The sequence below is a fragment of the Oncorhynchus kisutch genome, linkage group LG17, assembly GCF_002021735.2.
Source record: "Oncorhynchus kisutch isolate 150728-3 linkage group LG17, Okis_V2, whole genome shotgun sequence".
NCBI lineage: Eukaryota > Metazoa > Chordata > Actinopteri > Salmoniformes > Salmonidae > Oncorhynchus > Oncorhynchus kisutch.
Window position 1 is genome coordinate 13,965,930 of NC_034190.2, and position 23,980 is coordinate 13,989,909.

At 46.7% G+C, this 23,980-nt stretch overlaps 1 protein-coding gene across 2 annotated transcripts in view; it reads right to left on the bottom strand.

Annotated features, from left to right (window-relative positions):
• Positions 1 to 23,980, bottom strand: part of LOC109907201 (cyclin-dependent kinase 6) — an 83,460-nt gene that overhangs the window by 23,638 nt on the left and 35,842 nt on the right. For both annotated transcript variants that reach the window (XM_031795149.1, XM_020505029.2), the window contains exon 5: positions 6,514 to 6,623. In XM_031795149.1, the coding sequence (XP_031651009.1) occupies positions 6,514 to 6,623 (110 nt within the window). The remainder of the gene's footprint in view (positions 1 to 6,513; positions 6,624 to 23,980) is intronic.

Below are 23,980 nucleotides of genomic sequence, written 5' to 3' on the forward strand. Positions count from 1 at the left end.
CCTGTGGTCAGAAATACACTAAATGGTCAAAAGTATGTGGAAAAAGTGTGCTCCTCGAACATCTCATTCCAAAATCATGGGCATTAATATGGAGTTGGGCCACCCTCTCCTGCCATGCGACAAACCCAGATTTGTCGGACTGCCAGATGGTGAAGTGTGATTTAGCACTCCAGACAACGCATTTCTACTGCTTCAGAGTCCAATGGCGGCAAGCTTTACACCACTCCAGTTAACGCGTGGAGTTGTGTATGGTGATCTTAGGCTTGTGTGCGGCTGCTCGGCCATGGAAACCCATATGAAGCTCCCGACGAACACTTCGTGGCTGAGACGGTTTCACTCCTAGACATGTCCACTTCACAATAAAAGCACTTACAGTTTACAAGGACAGCTCTACACTTACAGTTTACAAGGACAGCTCTACACTTACAGTTTACAAGGACAGCTCTACACTTACAGTTTACAAGGACAGCTCTACACTTACAGTTTACAAGGACAGCTCTACACTTACAGTTTACAAGGACAGCTCTACACTTACAGTTTACAAGGACAGCTCTACACTTACAGTTTACAAGGACAGCTCTACACTTACAGTTTACAAGGACAGCTCTACACTTACAGTTTACAAGGACAGCTCTACACTTACAGTTTACAAGGACAGCTCTACATTTACAGTTTACAAGGACAGCTCTAGCCGGGCAGAAATTTGACAAACTGATTCTTGGAAAGGTGGCATCCTATGACGGTGCCACGTTGAAAGTCACTGAGCCCTTCAGTGACACCATTCCACTGCCAATGTTTATCTATCGAGATTGCATGGCTGTGTGCTCAATTTTATACACCTGTCAGCAATGGGTGTGGCTGAAATAGCCGAGCCCACTAATTTGAAGGGGTGTTCACATACTTTTGCCCATGTAGTGTATGTGGCTTCCAAATGAGAGTACAAGTGTGTTGCAAATGGCACCCTATTCCCTACATAGTGCACTACTTTTGACCAGAGCCCTATTGGCCCTGGTTGAAGTAGTGCACTATAAAGGTAATAGGGTGTCATTTGGGACTCAGATTGCATGACAGGCAGGCCTGGTGAGAACAAGGCACTGGCAAAAAAATAACTAGGCAGGCACATTGGTCCTGATGACATCTGAGATATGTCTCTTCATTTAGCCTCATACACAATGCAATGAATGAACCGCCACCAATCCATGTTACACAGTAAATGTTGAATGACCTCAAACACCACTGTGTGTGTGTGTGTGTTATCTTCAGGTGTGTTCTCTTAGCTCCCAGTAATAATGTCGCCCCAGGCTTTAGCTCAGTGGTCTAACAAGGTCTTGAGGCAGAAAGATGGTAGTCTTGGAAACCAGACACTAGGCAACAGCAGTGACTAGGGTCTGGGAATCATGACGGACTGTCTTGGTAACTTTAAAAAGGCAACAACAACAAAAAATCTGGGGAAGGTCCTCTTCAGACAGACAACTATCCCAACCAATCACAAGACAGACATGCCTCGAAACCAAAGTTTGCAGGCAAAACCTTTGCAGTGGTTTTAGTGAAGGTAGTTGATGCAAACTAGCCACTTGAGAAATGCACCTATTAAAAACATCCTCCATGATCTTATTCTTGATAGCTACTTATTTAGTTTCAGGGGGATGTGGGGAGCATAGTTCCTCTATGCCAAACTGACGATCTGTTACATACAGACGTTGTTAAGCTGTAGCATTGGTACATTGCCGGAAGCAACCGGCCTGTCTTCAGCAGTGTTTCCCAAACTCGGTCCTCGGGACGCCAAGGGGTGGATGTTTTGGTTTTTGCCAAAGTGATTCAAAGTGATTCACAAGTGATTCAAATAATCAACTAATAATCTAGCTTTGATTTGAATCACCTGTGTAGTGTTAGGGCAAAAAACTAAACGTGCACCCTTTGGGGTCCTTTGGGGTCCTGCTGCAAAAATGCTCCAAAAGAGTTCTGTTGTGGAAATTCTTACACATTTCCAGTACAGTTCTTTGGATGAACCCTTTTTGGTTCCCAGTAGAACCCTTTTGGGTTCCATATAGAATCCTATGTAAAGAGAGTTCTACAGTGCATTCGGAAAGCATTCAGATCCCTTCCCCTTTTCCACATTTTGTTACGATAAAAGCCTTATTCTAAAATGTATTTAAGAAACGTTTTCCCTCATCAATCTACACACAATAACCACAATGTAAATGTATTAAAAATGAAAAACAGAAATACCTTATTTACATAAGTATTCAGACCCTTTGCTATGAAACTTGAAATTGCGCTCAGGTTCATCCTGTTTCCATTGATCATCCTAGAGATGTTTCTCCAACTTGATTGGAGTCCACCTGTGGTAAATTCAATTGATTGGACATGATTTGGAAAGGTACAAACCTGACTATATAAAGTCCAATAGTTGACAGTGCATGTCATAGCAAAAACCAAGCCATGATGTCGAAGGAATTGTCCGTAGAGCTCTGAGACAGGATTGTGTCGAGGCACAGATCTGGAGAAGGGTAGCAAAACATTTATGCAGCATTGAAAGTCCCCAAGAACACAGTGGCCTCCATCATTCTTAAATGGAAGAAGTTTGGAACCACCAAGACTCTTCCTAGAGGCGCTGGCCGCCGGGCCAAACTGAGCAATCAGGGGAGAAGGGCCTTGGTCAGGGAGGTGACAAAGAACCCAATGGTCACTCTGACAGAGCTCCAGAGTTCCTCTGTGGAGATGGGAGAACCTTCCAGAAGGACAACCATCTCTGCAGCACTCCACCAATCAGGACTTTATGGTAGAGTGGTCGTACAGAAGCCACTCCTCAGTAAAAGGCATGACAACCTGCTTCGACTTTGCCAAAAGGCACCTGAAGGACTCTCAGAAAATGAGAAACAAGATTCTCTGGGCTGATGAAACCAAGATTGAAATCTTGGGCCTGAATGCCAAGCGTCACGCCCAGAGAAAACCTGTCACCATCTCCATTGTGAAGCATGGTGGTGGCAGCATCATGCTATGGGGATGTTTATCAGTGGCAGGGACTGGGAGACTAGTCAGGATCGAGGGAAAGATGTACAGAGCAAAGTACAGAGCAAAGTACAGAGAGATCCTTGATGAAAACCTACTCCAGAGCGCTCAGGACCTCAGACTGGGGTGAAGGTTCACCTTCCAACAGGACAATGACCCTAAACCCACGACCAAGACAATGCAGGAGTGGCTTCGGGACAAGTCTCTGAATGTCCTTGAGTGGCGAAGCCAGAGCCCAGACTTGAACCCGTTCAAACATCTCTGGTGAGACCTGAAAATAGCTGTGCAGCGACATTCCCCATCCAACCTGACAGAGCTTGAGAGGATCTGCAGAGAAGAATGGGAGAAACTCCCCAAATACAGGTGTGCCAAGCTTGTATTTCCTATGGGGACAGCTGAAGAACCCTTTTAGGTAGGGATCGGTGAACATATCGGAATCGGACGATATTAGCTAAAAATGCCAACATGGACATCGGCCCGATGTCTAGTTTAACACCGATGTGCAAAACCGATGTCAAAGCTGACCTATATATATAACGTAGGTACATGACGTAATGACGCCACGGAAAATTTTGCACTACACGTGCAACACAGCATTCCTAACATAGCACACAATGTCTGCTGTGTGGATTGAGCAGTCAACAAGTTGAGCAGTCAACAAGTCGAGCAGTAAACAAGTCAAGCAGTCAGTCAACAAGTCGAGCAGTCAACAAGTCGAGCAGTCAACAAGTCGAGCAGTCATTGGAAAGAATACTTCGATGGAGACAAGAAACAGGGTTTACGTGAAATGTTAAATACACAGCTGGACAAGACGGAAATGGACACAGTGTCAGTGTGCAACGAGGAAGAGAGGCCACGGACAGACAGAGCTGGACAAGACGGAAATGGACACAGTGTCAGTGTGCAACGAGGAAGAGAGGCCACGGACAGACAGAGCTGGACAAGACGGAAATGGACACAGTGTCAGTGTGCAACGAGGAAGAGAGGCCACGGACAGACAGAGCTGGACAAGACGGAAATGGACACAGTGTCAGTGTGCAACGAGGAAGAGAGGCCACGGACAGACAGAGCTGGACAAGACGGAAATGGACACAGTGTCAGTGTGCAACGAGGAAGAGAGGCCACGGACAGACAGAGCTGGACAAGACGGAAATGGACACAGTGTCAGTGTGCAACGAGGAAGAGAGGCCACCGACAGACAGAGCTGGACAAGACGGAAATGGACACAGTGTCAGTGTGCAACGAGGAAGAGAGGCCACAGACAGACAGAGCTGGACAAGACGGAAATGGACACAGTGTCAGTGTGCAACGAGGAAGAGAGGCCACAGACAGACAGAGCTGGACAAGACGGAAATGGACACAGTGTCAGTGTGCAACGAGGAAGAGAGGCCACAGACAGACAGAGCTGGACAAGACGGAAATGGACACAGTGTCAGTGTGCAACGAGGAAGAGAGGCCACAGACAGACAGAGCTGGACAAGACGGAAATGGACACAGTGTCAGTGTGCAACGAGGAAGAGAGGCCACAGACAGACAGAGCTGGACAAGACGGAAATGGACACAGTGTCAGTGTGCAACGAGGAAGAGAGGCCACGGACAGACAGAGCTGGACAAGACGGAAATGGACACAGTGTCAGTGTGCAACGAGGAAGAGAGGCCACGGACAGACAGAGCTGGACAAGACGGAAATGGACACAGTGTCAGTGTGCAACGAGGAAGAGAGGCCACGGACAGACAGAGCTGGACAAGACGGAAATGGACACAGTGTCAGTGTGCAACGAGGAAGAGAGGCCACAGACAGACAGAGCTGGACAAGACGGAAATGGACACAGTGTCAGTGTGCAACGAGGAAGAGAGGCCACAGACAGACAGAGCTGGACAAGACGGAAATGGACACAGTGTCAGTGTGCAACGAGGAAGAGAGGCCACGGACAGACAGAGCTGGACAAGACGGAAATGGACACAGTGTCAGTGTGCAACGAGGAAGAGAGGCCACGGACAGACAGAGCTGGACAAGACGGAAATGGACACAGTGTCAGTGCGCACCGAGGAAGAGAGGCCACGGACAGACAGAGCTGGACAAGACGGAAATGGACACAGTGTCAGTGTGCACCGAGGAAGAGAGGCCACGGACAGACAGAGCTGGACAAGACGGAAATGGACACAGTGACGGTGCGTAACGAGGAAGAGAGGCCACGGACAGACAGAGCTGGACAAGACGGAAACAGACATAGTGACGGTGCGTAACGAGGAAGAGAGGCCATGGACAGACAGAGCTGGACAAGACGGAAATGGACACAGTGTCAGTGTGCAACGAGGAAGAGAGGCCACGGACAGACAGAGCTGGACAAGACGGAAATGGACACAGTGTCAGTGTGCAACGAGGAAGAGAGGCCACGGACAGACAGAGCTGGACAAGACGGAAATGGACACAGTGTCAGTGTGCAACGAGGAAGAGAGGCCACGGACAGACAGAGCTGAAACTTCACTGCTTGACATGTATGATGAAATCCTGGTTGAGAATAAAACGACTGAACAAATGAACAACGAAACAGCACAGAAAGTAAGTGAAAGAAATAGGTTTTGATTATGTCTTACTGGTAATGGGAACATAGGTAAATGCCAACAAAATAACTTTTTGGTCAGTGTGGTGTGTAACCTTTATTTAACTAGGCAAGTCAGTTAAGAACTGGGACGGCAGGTGGCCTAGTGGTTAGAGCGTTGGGCCAGTAACCGAAAGGTTGCTAGATTGAATCCCTGAGCTGACAAGGTAAAAACTTGTCATTCTGCTCCTGAACAAGACAGTTAACCCACTGTTCCTAGGCCCTCATTGTAAATAAGAATTTGTTGTTAACTGACTTGCCTTGTTAAATAAAGGTCAAATTAAAAAAACGAACAAATTCTTATTTACAATGACAGTCTACCCCGGCCGAACCCGGATGAGGCTGGGACAATTGTGCACCGCCCACATACCAATCACAGCTGGATGTGATGCAACCTGGATTCGAACCAGGGACTGTAGTGACGCCTCTTGTAATGAGATGCAGTGCCTTAGACCGCTGTGTGTGTATGAACTATTTAACTGTACTAGAATGCATAAAAGGCCGCTCAAATTGTAGTATTGGGGTATTGTTTTGGATATCGGTGTCGTCCAAACATGTCATATCGGTGCATCACTAGGTTCTAGATAGCATATTTTTTTCTAAGAGTGTAGTATGGGTGTCAAACTCATTCCATGGAGGGCCGAGGGTCTGCTGGTTTCTGGTTTCTCCTTTTAATTTGTGTCCAATTAAGACATAGACAACCAGGTGAGGGGAGTTCCTTACAAATCACTGACCTTAATTCATCAATCAAGTACAAGGGAGGAGTGAAAAGCCACAGACTCTCTGCCCTCCGTGGAATGAGTTTGACACGTCTAGAGGGCCTGAAAAGATGTCACAGATGACATAAGGTCAATGTGCAGTGTCTCCCAGTATGTATGTGTGTACCAGGACCACTCACCTTCTCCTGAACATCTCAGCGAAGATACAGCCCACACTCCACAGGTCAACTGGGGTGGCATAGCTGGACTGGAGCAACACCTCTGGGGCTCTGTACCACAACGTCACCACCTACACACACACAATCAACTCATTAATACACACATTAATACACACAATCAACACCTTAATACACACAATCAACACATTAATACACACAATCAACTCATTAATACACACATTAATACACACAATCAACACATTAATACACACAATCAACTCATTAATACACACAATCAACACCTTAATACACCCAATCAACACCTTAATACACACAATCAACACATTAATACACACAATCAACTCATTAATACACACAATCAACTCATTAATACACACAATCAACTCATTAATACACACAATCAACACATTAATACACACATTAATACACACAATCAACTCATTAATACACACAATCAACACATTAATACACACAATCAACTCATTAATACACACAATCAACACCTTACACACAATCAACACATTAATACACACATTAATACACACAATCAACACATTAATACACACAATCAACTCATTAATACACACAATCAACACCTTAATACACACAATCAACACATTAATACACACAATCAACTCATTAATACACACATTAATACACACAATCATCACATTAATACACACAATCAACTCATTAATACACACAATCAACACCTTAATACACCCAATCAACACCTTAATACACCCAATCAACACCTTAATACACACAATCAACTCATTAATACACACAATCATCACATTAATACACACAATCAACACCTTAATACACCCAATCAACACCTTAATACACACCTTAATACACACAATCAACTCATTAATACACACAATCATCACATTAATACACACAATCAACACCTTAATACACCCAATCAACACCTTAATACACACAATCAACACATTAATACACACATTAATACACACAATCAACTCATTAATACACACATTAATACACACAATCAACACATTAATACACACAATCAACTCATTAATACACACAATCAACTCATTAATACACACAATCAACTCATTAATACACACAATCAACACATTAATACACACATTAATACACACAATCAACTCATTAATACACAATCAACACCTTAATACACACAATCAACACATTAATGCACACAATCAACACCTTAATACACCCAATCAACACCTTAATACACACAATCAACTCATTAATACACACAATCAACACCTTAATACACCCAATCAACACCTTAATACACACAATCAACACATTAATACACACAATCAACACCTTAATACACACAATCAACACCTTAATACACCCAATCAACACCTTAATACACCCAATCAACACCTTAATACACCCAATCAACACCTTAATACACCCAATCAACACCTTAATACACACAATCAACACATTAATACACACAATCAACACATTAATACACACAATCAACACCTTAATACACCCAATCAACACCTTAATACACACAATCAACACATTAATACACACATTAATACACACAATCATCACATTAATACACACAATCAACACATTAATACACACAATCAACACCTTAATACACCCAATCAACACCTTAATACACACAATCAACACCTTAATACACCCAATCAACACCTTAATACACACAATCATCACATTAATACACACAATCATCACATTAATACACACAATCATCACATTAATACACACAATCATCACATTAATACACACAATCAACACATTAATACACACAATCAACACCTTAATACACCCAATCAACACCTTAATACACACAATCAACACATTAATACACACAATCAACACCTTAATACACACAATCAACATATTAATACACACAATCAACACATTAATACACACAATCAACACATTAATACACACAATCAACACATTAATACACACAATCAACATATTAATACACACATTAATACACACAATCATCACATTAATACACACAATCAACACATTAATACACACAATCAACACCTTAATACACCCAATCAACACCTTAATACACACAATCAACACCTTAATACACCCAATCAACACCTTAATACACACAATCATCACATTAATACACACAATCATCACATTAATACACACAATCATCACATTAATACACACAATCATCACATTAATACACACAATCAACACATTAATACACACAATCAACACCTTAATACACCCAATCAACACCTTAATACACACAATCAACACATTAATACACACAATCAACACCTTAATACACACAATCAACATATTAATACACACAATCAACACATTAATACACACAATCAACACATTAATACACACAATCAACACATTAATACACACAATCAACATATTAATACACACATTAATACACACAATCATCACATTAATACACACGTTAATACACACAATCAACTCATTAATACACACAATCAACACATTAATGCACATGAATACACACAATCAACACATTACTACACACAATCAACACATTAATACACACATTAATATACACAATCAACACATTAATACACACATTAATATACACAATCAACACATTAATGCACATGAATACACACAATCAACACATTACTATACACAATCAACACATTAATACACACATTAATACACACAATCAACACATTAATGCACATGAATACACACAATCAACACATTACTACACACAATCAACACATTAATACACACATAATACACATACTGTAACAAAGCACACACGCACACACACACCTTCTCTTACATGTTCTTCCAATACACAGACATAAAATGTGACCCTCTGGTATGCATTAGGTTACTTCCTCTACCACAGGCTTCACCCACACTATGAAAGGAGAAGAGAAGAAGAGGAGGAAAAGAGGAGAGGAGGAGAAGAGGAGAGGAGGAGGAGAGGAGGAGAAGAGGAGAAGATGAGGAGAGGAGGAGAGGGGGAGAAGATGAGGAAAGGAGGAGGAGAGGAGGAGGAGAATAAGAGGAGGAGAAGAGGAGAAGATGAGGAGAGGAGAAGAGGGGGAGAAGATGAGGAAAGGAGGAGGAGAGGAGGATAAGAGGAGGAGAGGAGGAGGATAAGAGGAGAGGGGGAGAAGATGAGGAAAGGAGAGATGGAGAGGAGGAGAGGAGAAGAGGAGACAAGAAGGATGAGAAGAGGAGGATAAGAGAAGAGGGGGAGAAGATGAGGAGAGGAGGAGAATAGGAGAGGAGGAGGAGAGGAGAAGAGGAGGAGGAGAGGAGAAGAGGAAGAGGTGGAGAGGAAGAAAGAAGGAGAAGAGGAGGAGAGGAGGAGAATGAGAAAAGGAGGAGGGAAGAAGAGGAGGATAGGAGGAGGGGAGGAGAGGAGAAGGATGAGAAGAGGAGGATAAGAGGAGTGGATGAGAGGAGGAGAAGATGAGGAAAGGAGGAGGAGAGGAGGATAAGAGGAGAGGAGGAGAAGATGAGGAAAGGAGAGGAGAAGCATGAGAAGAGAGGAGGATAGGAGAAGGAGGAGGAGAGGAGGATGAGAGGAGAAGGAGGAGAAGGAGGAGGAGTAGGAGGACAGGAAGAAAGAAGGAGAAGAGGATGAGAAGAGGAGGAGAGGAGAAGAGGAGGAGGAGAGGAGAAGGAGGAGTAGGAGGACAGGAAGAAAGAAGGAGAAGAGAATGAGAAGAGGAGGAGAGGAGAAGAGGAGGAGGAGAGGAGAAGGAGGAGTAGGAGGACAGGAAGAAAGAAGGAGAAGAGGATGAGAAGAGGAGGAGAGGAGAAGGATGAGAAGAGTAGGGAAAAAGAGGAGGAGAGGAGGATAAGAGGAGAGGAGGAGAGGAGGGAAGAAGAGGAGGAGAGGAGGAGAGAAGGATGAGAAGGATAAGAGGAGAGGAGGAGAAGATGAGGAGAGGAGAAGGATCAGAAGAGGATGATAAGAGGAGAGGAGGAGAGGGGGAGAAGATGAGAAGGAGGAGGAGAGGAGGAGAGGAGGAGAGGAGAAGAGGAGAGAGGGAGAGGAGAAGAGGAGGAGAGGAGGAGGGGGAGGAGGAGGAGAGAAGAAGATGAGAAGAGGAGGATAAGAGGAGAGGGGGAGAAGATGAGGAGAGGAGGAGAGGAGGAGAAGAGGAGGAGAGGAGGAGGGGAGGAGGAGAGAAGATGAGAAGAGGAGGATAAGAGGAGAGGGGGAGAAGATGAGGAGAGGAGGAGGATAGGAGAAGGAGAGGAGAAGAGGAGGAGGAGAGGAGAAGGAGGAGGAGGAGAGGAGGAGAGGAAGAAAGAAGGAGAAGAGGAGGAGAAGAGAGGCTGAGACCAGAGCACTCCTGATACCTGACACATTCCCTCTTTCCTCCCCCACAGTCCTCTCTCTAAGTGTTTTACCTGAGAATGCCAAATGACACGCACACACACACGTTTCTGTGCCCCTGTCTCAGGGTTACATAAGGTATGAAATCATATCTGGCAGGGCAGGTCTCTGGGAGCGCTCCTGTTTTGGTATGCCCAGATCACACAGTGTTTCCATAGTGAGCCATCAGGGAACTCAGCACTGGTCCCTGTGTGTGTGTGTGTGTGTGTGTGTGTGTGTGTGTGTGTCCATTACAACAAGATCCCCTGCTTTCACAGGACTCAGCTGTCATACTCAAACAAACCCCAGTACAACTTAGCTCTTAGAAAACTGCTACTACATTGTATTCAAATTGTGTTTCCCCCTCCTCGAGGAGGGAGTGTGGAACATCTCTTGCTCTACTAACATGTAGCAGTGCCCACTTGGGAAATTAGCAGGCAGGCAGCCATTTTGTGCCAGAGCCAGAGCTGCTCCCCACATGTCTCCCAGTTTCTAACCCTGTGCTTGTACTCTGCTGGGAGCTGTGTCGACTGACTGTTAGCCCACAGGAAAAGCAGCATTGTTAACAGCTACAGTAGGGAAAACCCACAGACAAAACTCAGTGACCCCTCGCGAGAACGTGGACTTCTTCCAGGTGCTTTCCCTCTCCAGTTTTTCCTACGGCGGTCGTTTGGCCCGAGGCCCCGGCAGCCGCTGCTGCTCTCTCTCTCTCCCTCGCTCTCTCTCTCTGCTTATCACCGTGTTAGCAAAGACCAATGTTTTCCAAATGCCTTGCATGTTTGTCCAACACAGTGAGAGAATTATGAACAAAACTAAGCCTGCACTGCGGTTTGGTAACAGACCAGTTACTACAAGTTTGCATGTTCACCTTTGGCCTTACTAATGTGGACTGTACCTTTGGGACAATGACATCCCATGACAGTGTGCAAGTGTATAATATTTATGCAGTAGCTGTGTTGAGGGTTGACTTTGAGTTAAATAATATGATCACTCAATTAGGTTTAGTAGATTATGTTTGGTTTATAGATTTATCTGACTCCTAGTCAGAAATGTTTTATTTTATCAGGTAAGTTGACAGAGAACACATTCCCATTTACAGCAGCAACCTGGGGAATAGTTACAGGGGAGATGAATGAGCCAATTGTAAACTGGGGATTATTAGGTGGCCATGATGGTATGAAGGCCAGATTGGGAATTTAGCCAGGACACCAAGGTTAACACCCCTACTCTTACAATAAGTGCCATGGGATCTTTAGTGACCACGGAGAGTCAGGACACCCATTTAAAATCCCATCCGAAACACAGCACTCTACACAGGACAATGTCCCCAATCACTGCCCTGGGGCATTGGGATGTTTTTTTTTAGACCAGAGGAAAGGGTGCCTCCTACTGGCCCTCCAACACCACTTCCAGCAGCATCTGGTCTCCCATCCAGGGACCAACCAGGACCAACCCTGCTTAGCTTCAGAAGCAAGTCAGTAGTGGGATGCAGGGTGGTACAATGCTGACAAATCATAAATAACTTTAAGGAATTCAGTTATCTAGCAGACTATCATTGGGTATCTGAAAGAGAGTTCACTGGTGTTGGGTGTGTGACGAGGTTGATTAAAGTACATTACAAAACCTCATGTTCTTCTTGCGAACTGATAGAATGGTCAGATGCTATTTTTACACCCACATGTGCTAAGATGACACTTTCTCAGTTCATTCTTCCTGGCTAAGTGGAAACATAAAGGAAGTTGAAGCTGTGAACAGTGTTGGTTGGCTCGTGTCACGTGACCCGAGATGAGATGCACATGACTCATTCTAAAAAAGAACTCAGGCAGGCCATTAAAGCTTTCAGAGCACTGAAACCTATTTTCATGTGTGGGGGTGTTGAGTTCATAAAGCAAGCATGAAGGGGTCGTTGTACTGCCTAATTGACAGGAACATTAAATGTCATCGCTGTCATCACAAGTCTCCAAGGTGGCATAGCAGTTCAGACGTCTTTTGTCCTCGTCTTGTCGTGTCCTGTATATATATATATTTACAACTTTTTCACATACATTTTATTTTTATTTTCCATCAACTCATCTTCAAAACACTCTCCTGCAACCCGCCTCACCAATGTATATTTATAAAAAAGTATTATTTACCTCAGATCTGTAATCCTCCAAGAAGCTAGCCAGAAACTCCAAGAAGCTAGCCTGAAACTAGCCAGAAGCTAATCCAGAAGCTAGTTCAGAAGCTAGTTAGCTCCTTTACTGGCAAATCGTTAATATTCAGCTAACCACGGTTTGTGGTCATCAGCTATCCTTTAGCTCGAAAATCTATCGCCAGTTCTGTACGGCGCAGCGCGGCTCGGAACGGAACATACCGGACCAATTTTTCTCTCATTGTCCCTGGACATTCATACCCGGATCTCACAGCTAGCTAGCTGCTATCCGTGTGACCATCGGAGCTAGCAAGCTCCGTCAATCACTCCTGAGTTCCATCAATCACACCTGGGCTGCAGTCACCTATCCGGACCCGTTTTACTGCCTTCGCGGAGCCCCACCGGGCCTTCACAACTGGACTGCCGACGTTATCTACCCGAAGGAGTTATTCGGCCGGCTCCTCCGTCGCGACGTTACCTGAACGCCCATCTGCGGCCTGCTAACCGTTAGCTGTCTTACCGGCTGCTATCTGAATAGACAATCGGACAATTTTTTTATTATTATTTTTTTTAAATTATTTTTTTAATTATTATTATTATATTTTCTTCTTGGGCCTCTATAACTATATCTATTGTTTTTATTTTGTTGTTGTTGTGTGATTTGGATTAATCCCCTCTACCACACGGAACCCCACTAATCTACTGACGGAACGTAAGGGGTGGCTAACAGACCTCCATCCTATGCTAGCTTGCTACCGATGCCCTGGCTAGCTGTCTAAATCACCAACCAACCTCTCCACTCACCGGACCCTTTTGATCACTCGACTAAGCATGCCTATCCTTAATGTCAATATGTCTTGTCCATTTCTGTTCTGGTTAGTGTTTATTGGCTTATTTCACTGTAGAGCCTCTAGTCCTGCTCACTATACCTTATCCAACCTATTAGTTCCACCACCCACACATGCAATGACATCTCCTGGTTTCAACGATGTTTCTAGAGACAATATCTCTCTCTTCATCACTCAATACCTAGGTTTACCTCCACTGTATTCACATCCTGCCATACATTTGTCTGTACATTATACCTTGATGCTATTTTATCGCCCCCAGAAACCTCCTTTTACTCTATGTTCCAGACGTTCTAGACGACCAATTCTCATAGCTTTTAGCCGTACCCTTATTCTACTCCTCCTATGTTCCTCTGGCGATGTAGAGGTGAATCCAGGCCCTGCAGTGCCTAGCTCCACTCCTATTCCCCAGGCGCTCTCTTTTGACGACTTCTGTAACCGTAATAGCCTTGGTTTCATGCATGTTAACATTAGAAGCCTCCTCCCTAAGTTTGTTCTATTCACTGCTTTAGCACACTCTGCCAACCCGGATGTTCTAGCTGTGTCTGAATCCTGGCTTAGGAAGACCACCAAAAATTCTGAAGTTTTAATTCCAAACTACAACATTTTCAGACAAGATAGAACTGCCAAAGGGGGCGGTGTTGCAATCTACTGCAAAGATAGCCTGCAGAGTTCTGTCCTACTATCCAGGTCTGTACCCAAACAATTTGAACTTCTACTTTTAAAAATCCACCTCTCTAAAAACAAGTCTCTCACCGTTGCCGCCTGCTATAGACCACCCTCTGCCCCCAGCTGTGCTCTGGACACCATATGTGAACTGATTGCCCCCCATCTATCTTCAGAGTTCGTGCTGCTAGGCGACCTAAACTGGAACATGCTTAACACCCCAGCCATCCTACAATCTAAACTTGATGCCCTCAATCTCACACAAATAATCAATGAACCTACCAGGTACCTCCCCAAAACCTTAAACACGGGCACCCTCATAGATATCATCCTAACCAACTTCCCCTCTAAATACACCTCTGCTGTCTTCAACCAAGATCTCAGCGATCACTGCCTCATTGCCTGCATCCGTAATGGGTCAGCGGTCAAACGACCTCCACTCATCACTGTAAAACGCTCCCTGAAACACTTCTGCGAGCAGGCCTTTCTAATCGACCTGGCCGGGGTATCCTGGAAGGATATTGATCTCATCCCGTCAGTAGAGGATGCCTGGATATTTTTTAAAAATGCCTTCCTAACCATCTTAAATAAACATGCCCCATTCAAGAAATTTAGAACCAGGAACAGATATAGCCCTTGGTTCTCCCCAGACCTGACTGCCCTTAACCAACACAAAAACATCCTATGGCGTTCTGCATTAGCATCGAACAGCCCCCGTGATATGCAGCTGTTCAGGGAAGCTAGAAATCATTATACACAGGCAGTTAGAAAAGCCAAGGCTAGCTTTTTCAAGCAGAAATTTGCTTCCTGCAACACTAACTCAAAAAAGTTCTGGGACACTGTAAAGTCCATGGAGAATAAGAACACCTCCTCCCAGCTGCCCACTGCACTGAAGATAGGAAACACTGTCACCACTGATAAATCCACCATAATTGAGAATTTCAATAAGCATTTTTCTACGGCTGGCCATGCTTTCCACCTGGCTACTCCTACCCCGGACAACAGCACTGCACCCCCAACAGCAACTCGCCCAAGCCTTCCCCATTTCTCCTTCTCCCAAATCCATTCAGCTGATGTTCTGAAAGAGCTGCAAAATCTGGACCCCTACAAATCAGCCGGGCTAGACAATCTGGACCCTTTCTTTCTAAAATTATCTGCCGAAATTGTTGCCACCCCTATTACTAGCCTGTTCAACCTCTCTTTCGTGTCGTCTGAGATTCCCAAAGATTGGAAAGCAGCTGCGGTCATCCCCCTCTTCAAAGGGGGGGACACTCTTGACCCAAACTGCTACAGACCTATATCTATCCTACCGTGCCTTTCTAAGGTCTTCGAAAGCCAAGTCAACAAACAGATTACCGACCATTTCGAATCTCACCATACCTTCTCTGCTATGCAATCTGGTTTCAGAGCTGGTCATGGGTGCACCTCAGCCACGCTCAAGGTCCTAAACGATATCTTAACCGCCATCGATAAGAAACATTACTGTGCAGCCGTATTCATTGATCTGGCCAAGGCTTTCGACTCTGTCAATCACCATATCCTCATCGGCAGACTCGACAGCCTTGGTTTCTCAAATGATTGCCTCGCCTGGTTCACCAACTACTTCTCTGATAGAGTTCAGTGTGTCAAGTCGGAGGGTCTGCTGTCCGGACCTCTGGCAGTCTCTATGGGGGTGCCACAGGGTTCAATTCTTGGACCGACTCTCTTCTCTGTATACATCAATGAGGTCGCTCTTGCTGCTGGTGAGTCCCTGATCCACCTCTACGCAGACGACACCATTCTGTATACTTCCGGCCCTTCTTTGGACACTGTGTTAACAACCCTCCAGGCAAGCTTCAATGCCATACAACTCTCCTTCCGTGGCCTCCAATTGCTCTTAAATACAAGTAAAACTAAATGCATGCTCTTCAACCGATCGCTACCTGCACCTACCCCGCCTGTCCAACATCACTACTCTGGACGGCTCTGACTTAGAATACGTGGACAACTACAAATACTTAGGTGTCTGGTTAGACTGTAAACTCTCCTTCCAGACCCATATCAAACATCTCCAATCCAAAGTTAAATCTAGAATTGGCTTCCTATTTCGCAACAAAGCATCCTTCACTCATGCTGCCAAACATACCCTTGTAAAACTGACCATCCTACCAATCCTCGACTTTGGCGATGTCATTTACAAAATAGCCTCCAATACCCTACTCAACAAATTGGATGCAGTCTATCACAGTGCAATCCGTTTTATCACCAAAGCCCCATATACTACCCACCATTGCGACCTGTACGCTCTCGTTGGCTGGCCCTCGCTTCATACTCGTCGCCAAACCCACTGGCTCCATGTCATCTACAAGACCCTGCTAGGTAAAGTCCCCCCTTATCTCAGCTCGCTGGTCACCATAGCATCTCCCACCTGTAGCACACGCTCCAGCAGGTATATCTCTCTAGTCACCCCCAAGACCAATTCTTTCTTTGGCCGCCTCTCCTTCCAGTTCTCTGCTGCCAATGACTGGAACGAACTACAAAAATCTCTGAAACTGGAAACACTTATCTCCCTCACTAGCTTTAAGCACCAACTGTCAGAGCAGCTCACAGATTACTGCACCTGTACATAGCCCACCTAAAATTTAGCCCAAACAACTACCTCTTTCCCAACTGTATTTAATTTTTATTTATTTATTTATTTTGCTCCTTTGCACCCCATTATTTTTTTATTTCTACTTTGCACATTCTTCCATTGCAAAACTACCATTCCAGTATTTTACTTGCTATATTGTATTTACTTTGCCATCATGGCCTTTTTTTGCCTTTACCTCCCTTCTCACCTCATTTGCTCACATTGTATATAGACTTGTTTATACTGCATTATTGACTGTATGTTTGTTTTTACTCCATGTGTAACTCTGTGTCGTTTTATCTGTCGAACTGCTTTGCTTTATCTTGGCCAGGTCGCAATTGTAAATGAGAACTTGTTCTCAACTTGCCTACCTGGTTAAATAAAGGTAAAAAAAAAATCTTGTGAAGTTTCATTGTATTTCTTTATTCCCACCTTTATTTAACCAGGGAGGCCAGTTGAGAACACCTTTATTTAACCAGGGAGGCCAGTTGAGAACACCTTTATTTAACCAGGGAGGCCAGTTGAGAACACCTTTATTTAACCAGGTAGGCCAGTTGAGAACAAGTTCACATTTACAACTGTGACCTGGCCAAGATAAAGCAAAGCAGTGCGACACAAACAACAACACAGAGTTACGTATAGAATAAACAAACATACAGTCAATAACACAATAGAAATGTCTATATACAGTGTGTGCAAATGAAGTAAGATTAGGGAGGTAAAGCAATAAACAGGCCATAGTGGTGAAGTAATTACAATATAGCAATTAAACACAGGAGTGATAGATGTGCAGAAGATGAATGTGCAAGTAGAGATACTGGGGTACAAAGGAGCAAAAATGTAATAAATAACTAACAATATGGGGATGAGGTATCTCATATATCTAACTCTCATATATCTAACTCTCTCTCTCTCTCTCTCTTGTCACAGCCTTACATCATAACTATGTTCTATACAAACCCTTGAACTGAATTGAGTGTTGATGTGAGCATCCATATTTCAGACCAAAAGGGTACCTGGAAATGAAATGACTGTGCACTCGGGGGAAAATACCACCACAGACCGAGAGACAAATATCACTATATAACACGTGGACAGATGCATGTGTGCAATATCAAACCCAATCAAACCCTTTCCTGTGGTAACGTCTCTTCGAGAGAGACAGACGCCTGTGTCTATTTTCCATTGCATCTTTCTCAAACACCACAACACAACTAGACTGCACTCCAGCAGACTTCTAGGAAGAACCACATAGTCAACACGAACTGATGTGAGGGCTTAAGTATATGCGTCGTTATTTGAAGGCCAGGCCACAGATAGACACAGCAGGAAGTGTTGTTACCATGCAGAATTAGTGTGGAGAAGACTTCCTGAAACACACAGTAATGATTTCGGTTAGAGAGCCAGAGCCGCGTCCCAGATGTTGATGTGTTTGGGATGGCATGCAGTGCATTCCATGGCAATTATAGTCAGAGGAGTTGGTTAAATGCGTTATCATGGTTAAAGGACCATCATTTGGTATTCATGAACAAATGACATATGCTGCAAGTACCAATCGAAGGTGATTTATAAGGTCTTTCCCTTTCCAAGCATCCTTGACCTATGACCCTATGCAGACCCAGAAAATGTGTTTTTTCTTCTGGCCACTATCAGTGCTGCTAAGCTAAGCACATACCTCTTCCTCTGTTTCTCCTCTCTCTCTCCTCCCTCTCTCCTCCCTCTTTCTATAAAATATCTGAACATCTCTCTATATAACCCTTATGAGTCTGTCCCTCTCTATTCCAGTATAGACCTCTGTCTGAGTCCCCCATAACACACATTCCTATGTCTCGCTCACTATAGCACATATACGTTTCACTCTCTCTCTCCATAAAACAAGCCTCTCTATATAAATCAGGCTTCACTCTGTGAAACAACAGAGCAGCTGGACCATGCCTCAGGACTACCTGGCCTGACAACGCATGTCTGTCCCTGTCCCCAGTCCAACCGGTTGGGATACCGGTCCAATTCTGGTGTCCTGCCTGCAGCTATGGAAGTCTGCCCTGTTTCACCGGACCTGCTAGGTCCAGTTCTGAAGTCCTGCCTACAGCGATGGAAGTCTGCCCTGTTTCATCACCGGCTCTGCTAGGTCCAGTTCTGATGTCCTGCCTGCAGCTATGGAAGTATGCCCTGTTTCACCGGACCTGCTAGGTCCAGTTCTGATGTCCTGCCTACAGCGATGGAAGTCTGCCCTGTTTCACCGGCTCTGCTAGGTCCAGTTCTGATGTCCTGCCTGCAGCTATGGAAGTCTGCCCTGTTTCACACCGGCTCTGCTAGGTCCAGTTCTGATGTCCTGCCTGCAGCTATGGAAGTCTGCCCTGTTTCACCGGCTCTGCTAGGTCCAGTTCTGATGTCCTGCCTGCAGCTATGGAAGTCTGCCCTGTTTCACCGGCTCTGCTGTTTCTCCCCTCCCTCCCTCCCTCCCTCCCTCCCTCCCTCCCTCCCTCCCTCCCTCCTCCCTCCCTCCCTCCCTCCCTCCCTCCCTCCCTCCCTCCCTCCCTCCCTCCCTCTCCTTCCTGTGGACCTGCTGTTTCTCCCCTCCCTCCCTCCCTCCCTCCCTCCCTCCCTCCCTCCCTCCCTCCCTCCCTCCCTCCCTCCCTCCCTCCCTCCCTCTCCTTCCTGTGGACCTGCTGTTTCTCCCCTCTCTCTTTCTCCCTCCCTCCCTCCCTCCCTCCCTCCCTCCCTCCCTCCCTCCCTCCCTCCCTCCCTCCCTCCCTCCCTCCCTCCCTCCCTGTGGACCTACTGTTCTCCCCCCTCCATCCCTCCCTCCCTCCCTCCCTCCCTCCCTCCCGTGGACCTACTGTTTCTCCCCCCTCCCTCCCTCCCTCCCTCCCTCCCTCCCTCCCTCCCTCCCTCCCTCCCTCCCTCCCTCCCTCCCTCCCTCTCCTTCCTGTGGACCTGTTGTTTCTCCCCTCTCTCTTTCTCCCTCACCTTCCTGTGGACCTGTTGTTTCTCCCCTCTCTTTCTCCCTCACCTTCCTGTGGACCTGTTGTTTCTCCCCTCTCTCTTTCTCCCTCACCTTCCTGTGGACCTGTTGTTTCTCCCCTCTCTCTTTCTCCCTCTCCTTCCTGTGGACCTGTTGTTTCTCCCCTCTCTCTTTCTCCCTCACCTTCCTGTGGACCTGTTGTTTCTCCCCTCTCTCTTTCTCCCTCACCTTCCTGTGGACCTGTTGTTTCTCCCCTCTCTCTTTCTCCCTCACCTTCCTGTGGACCTGTTGTTTCTCCCCTCTCTCTTTCTCCCTCACTCCCTCCCTCACCTTCCTGTGGACCTGTTGTTTCTCCCCTCTCTCTTTCTCCCTCACCTTCCTGTGGACCTGTTGTTTCTCCCCTCTCTCTTTCTCCCTCACCTTCCTGTGGACCTGTTGTTTCTCCCCTCTCTCTTTCTCCCTCACCTTCCTGTGGACCTGTTGTTTCTCCCCTCTCTCTTTCTCCCTCACCTTCCTGTGGACCTGTTGTTTCTCCCCTCTCTCTTTCTCCCTCTCCTTCCTGTGGACCTGTTGTTTCTCCCCTCTCTCTTTCTCCCTCACCTTCCTGTGGACCTGTTGTTTCTCCCCTCTCTCTTTCTCCCTCACCTTCCTGTGGACCTGTTGTTTCTCCCCTCTCTCTTTCTCCCTCACCTTCCTGTGGACCTGTTGTTTCTCCCCTCTCTCTTTCTCCCTCACTCCCTCCCTCACCTTCCTGTGGACCTGTTGTTTCTCCCCTCTCTCTTTCTCCCTCACCTTCCTGTGGACCTGTTGTTTCTCCCCTCTCTCTTTCTCCCTCACCTTCCTGTGGACCTGTTGTTTCTCCCCTCTCTCTTTCTCCCTCAACTTCCTGTGGACCTGTTGTTTCTCCCCTCTCTCTTTCTCCCTCAACTTCCTGTGGACCTGTTGTTTCTCCCCTCTCTCTTTCCCCCTCACCTTCCTGTGGACCTGTTGTTTCTCCCCTCTCTCTTTCTCCCTCACCTTCCTGTGGACCTGTTGTTTCTCCCCTCTCTCTTTCTCCCTCACTCCCTCCCTCACCTTCCTGTGGACCTGTTGTTTCTCCCCTCTCTCTTTCTCCCTCACCTTCCTGTGGACCTGTTGTTTCTCCCCTCTCTCTTTCTCCCTCACCTTCCTGTGGACCTGCTGTTTCTCCCCTCTCTCTTTCTCCCTCACTCCCTCCCTCACCTTCCTGTGGACCTGTTGTTTCTCCCCTCTCTCTTTCTCCCTCACCTTCCTGTGGACCTGTTGTTTCTCCCCTCTCTCTTTCTCCCTCACCTTCCTGTGGACCTGTTGTTTCTCCCCTCTCTCTTTCTCCCTCACCTTCCTGTGGACCTGCTGTTTCTCCCCTCTCTCTTTCTCCCTCACTCCCTCCCTCACCTTCCTGTGGACCTGTTGTTTCTCCCCTCTCTCTTTCTCCCTCACCTTCCTGTGGACCTGTTGTTTCTCCCCTCTCTCTTTCTCCCTCACCTTCCTGTGGACCTGTTGTTTCTCCCCTCTCTCTTTCTCCCTCACCTTCCTGTGGACCTGTTGTTTCTCCCCTCTCTCTTTCTCCCTCACCTTCCTGTGGACCTGTTGTTTCTCCCCTCTCTTTCTCCCTCACTCCCTCCCTCACCTTCCTGTGGACCTGTTGTTTCTCCCCTCTCTCTTTCTCCCTCACTCCCTCTCGCTCCCCTTCCTGTGGACCTGCTGTCTCGACCTTTGAATGCTCTGCTATGAAAAGCCCAACTGATATTTACTCCTGAGGTGCTGACCTGTTGCACCCTGTATAACCAATGTGGTTATAATTTGACCCTGCTGGTCATCTATGAACGTTTGAACGTCTTGAAGAATGATCTGGCCTAAATGGCCATGTACTATTATAATCTCCACCCGGCACAGCCAGAAGAGGACTGGCCTCGCCTCAGAGCCTGGTTCCTCTCAAGGTTTCTTCCTAGGTTCCTGCCTTTCTAGGTACTTTTTCCTAGCCACTGTGCTTCTGCCTCGGCAATGCTTGCTGTTTGGGGTTCTAGGCTGGGTATCGGTAAAGCACTTTGTGACAACTACTGATGTAAAAATGTCTTTATAAAATACATTTGATTGATTTATTTGTTTGTTGTTTGAATACCAGATTGCTCCTTTAAGAAAAAACATGAGTCAAGGCTATACTCAATTAACTTGGTCCATTTTTTTAAAATCAAACTCATAAAATATCCCCCATCTCACTTTCTCTCCTTTCCTCCCTCTCTAGAAACTATTTTTCTCCGTACTGTCCCTCCTTTCCTCCCTCTGTAGCCACAATTTTCTCCCCTCTGTCCCTCCTCTCCTCTCTCTCTCTCTCTCTCTTTGCTCGCTCGCTCCCTCTCTCCCTCCCTCCCTAGCCTGACTGACAGACAGGTAGACAGGCCTCTCCTTTAGCTCTGCTTGTGTGGAGCTGCTGCTCGCCTGCTAACAGAACAGAGGCGGTCAGATAAAGCAGCCTGGCTGGCTGACTCCAGATTAAAGGACAACATTCTGGGCATTCCTTTCAGCTGAAAGTATTCATCCCGTCCGGCCCAACTCTCTCTCTCTGCTGCACACTGGATAATAAATGGCAGGCACGCAGAACAGAGAGCAGGCAGGAAGGCAGAACAGGCAGAACAGAGAGCAGGCAGGAAGGCAGAACAGGAACAACAGAGAGCAGGCAGGAAGGCAGAACAGGCAGAACAGAGATCAGGCAGGAAGGCAGAACAGGCAGCACAGAGAGCAGGCAGCAAGGCAGAACAGGCAGCACAGAGAGCAGGCAGGAAAGCAGCACAGGGAGCAGGCAGAAAGGCAGAACAGACAGCACGGGGACCAGGCAGGCAGGAAGGCAGAACAGGCAGTACAGAGACCAGGCAGGCAGAAAGGCAGAACAGGCAGCACAGAGAGCAGGCAGGAAGGCAGAACAGTCAGCACAGAGAGCAGGCAGGCAGAAAGGCAGAACAGAGAGCAGGCAGGAAGGCAGAACAGGCAGCACAGAGAGCAGGCAGGAAGGCAGAACAGTGGATCCTCCAAGGCAAGCCTCAATGACCAAGCACATCCGCCTACCCCCCCTCTCTCTCTCCTTCTCTCTCCCTTGTTGCCCCCCTCTTTCCCCCCATCTCTCTCTCTCTCTTGTTGCCCCCCCTTTCCCCCCTCTCTCTCTCTCTTGTTGCCCCCCTCTTTCCCCCCCTCTCTCTCTCTCCTTCTCTCTCTCTTGTTGCCCCCCTCTTCCCCCCCCCTCTCTCTCCTTCTCTCTCTCTTGTTGCCCCCCTCTTTCCCCCCATCTCTCTCTCTCTCTTGTTGCCCCCCTCTTTCCCCCCCTCTCTCTCTCCTTCTCTCTCTCTTGTTGCCCCCCTCTTTCCCCCATCTCTCTCTCTCTCTTGTTGCCCCCCCTTTCCCCCATCTCTCTCTCTCTCTTGTTGCCCCCCTCTTTCCCCCCCCTCTCTCTCCTTCTCTCTCTCTTGTTGCCCCCCTCTTTCCCCCCCCTCTCTCTCTCCTTCTCTCTCTCTCGTTGCCCCCCTCTTCCCCCCCCCTCTCTCTCCTTCTCTCTCTTGTTGCCCCCCTCTCTCTCCTTCTCTCTCTCTTGTTGCCCCCCTCTCCCCCCCCCTCTCTCTCCTTCCCTCTCTGTTGCCCCCCTCTTTCCCCCCATCTCTCTCTCTCTCTTGTTGCCCCCCCTTTCCCCCATCTCTCTCTCTCTCTTGTTGCCCCCCTCTTTCCCCCCCTCTCTCTCTCCTTCTCTCTCTCTTGTTGCCCCCCTCTTTCACCCCCCTTCTCTCTCTCCTTCTCTCTCTCTCTTGTTGCCCCCCTCTTCCCCCCCCCTCTCTCTCCTTCTCTCTCTTGTTGCCCCCCTCTCTCTCCCCCCTCT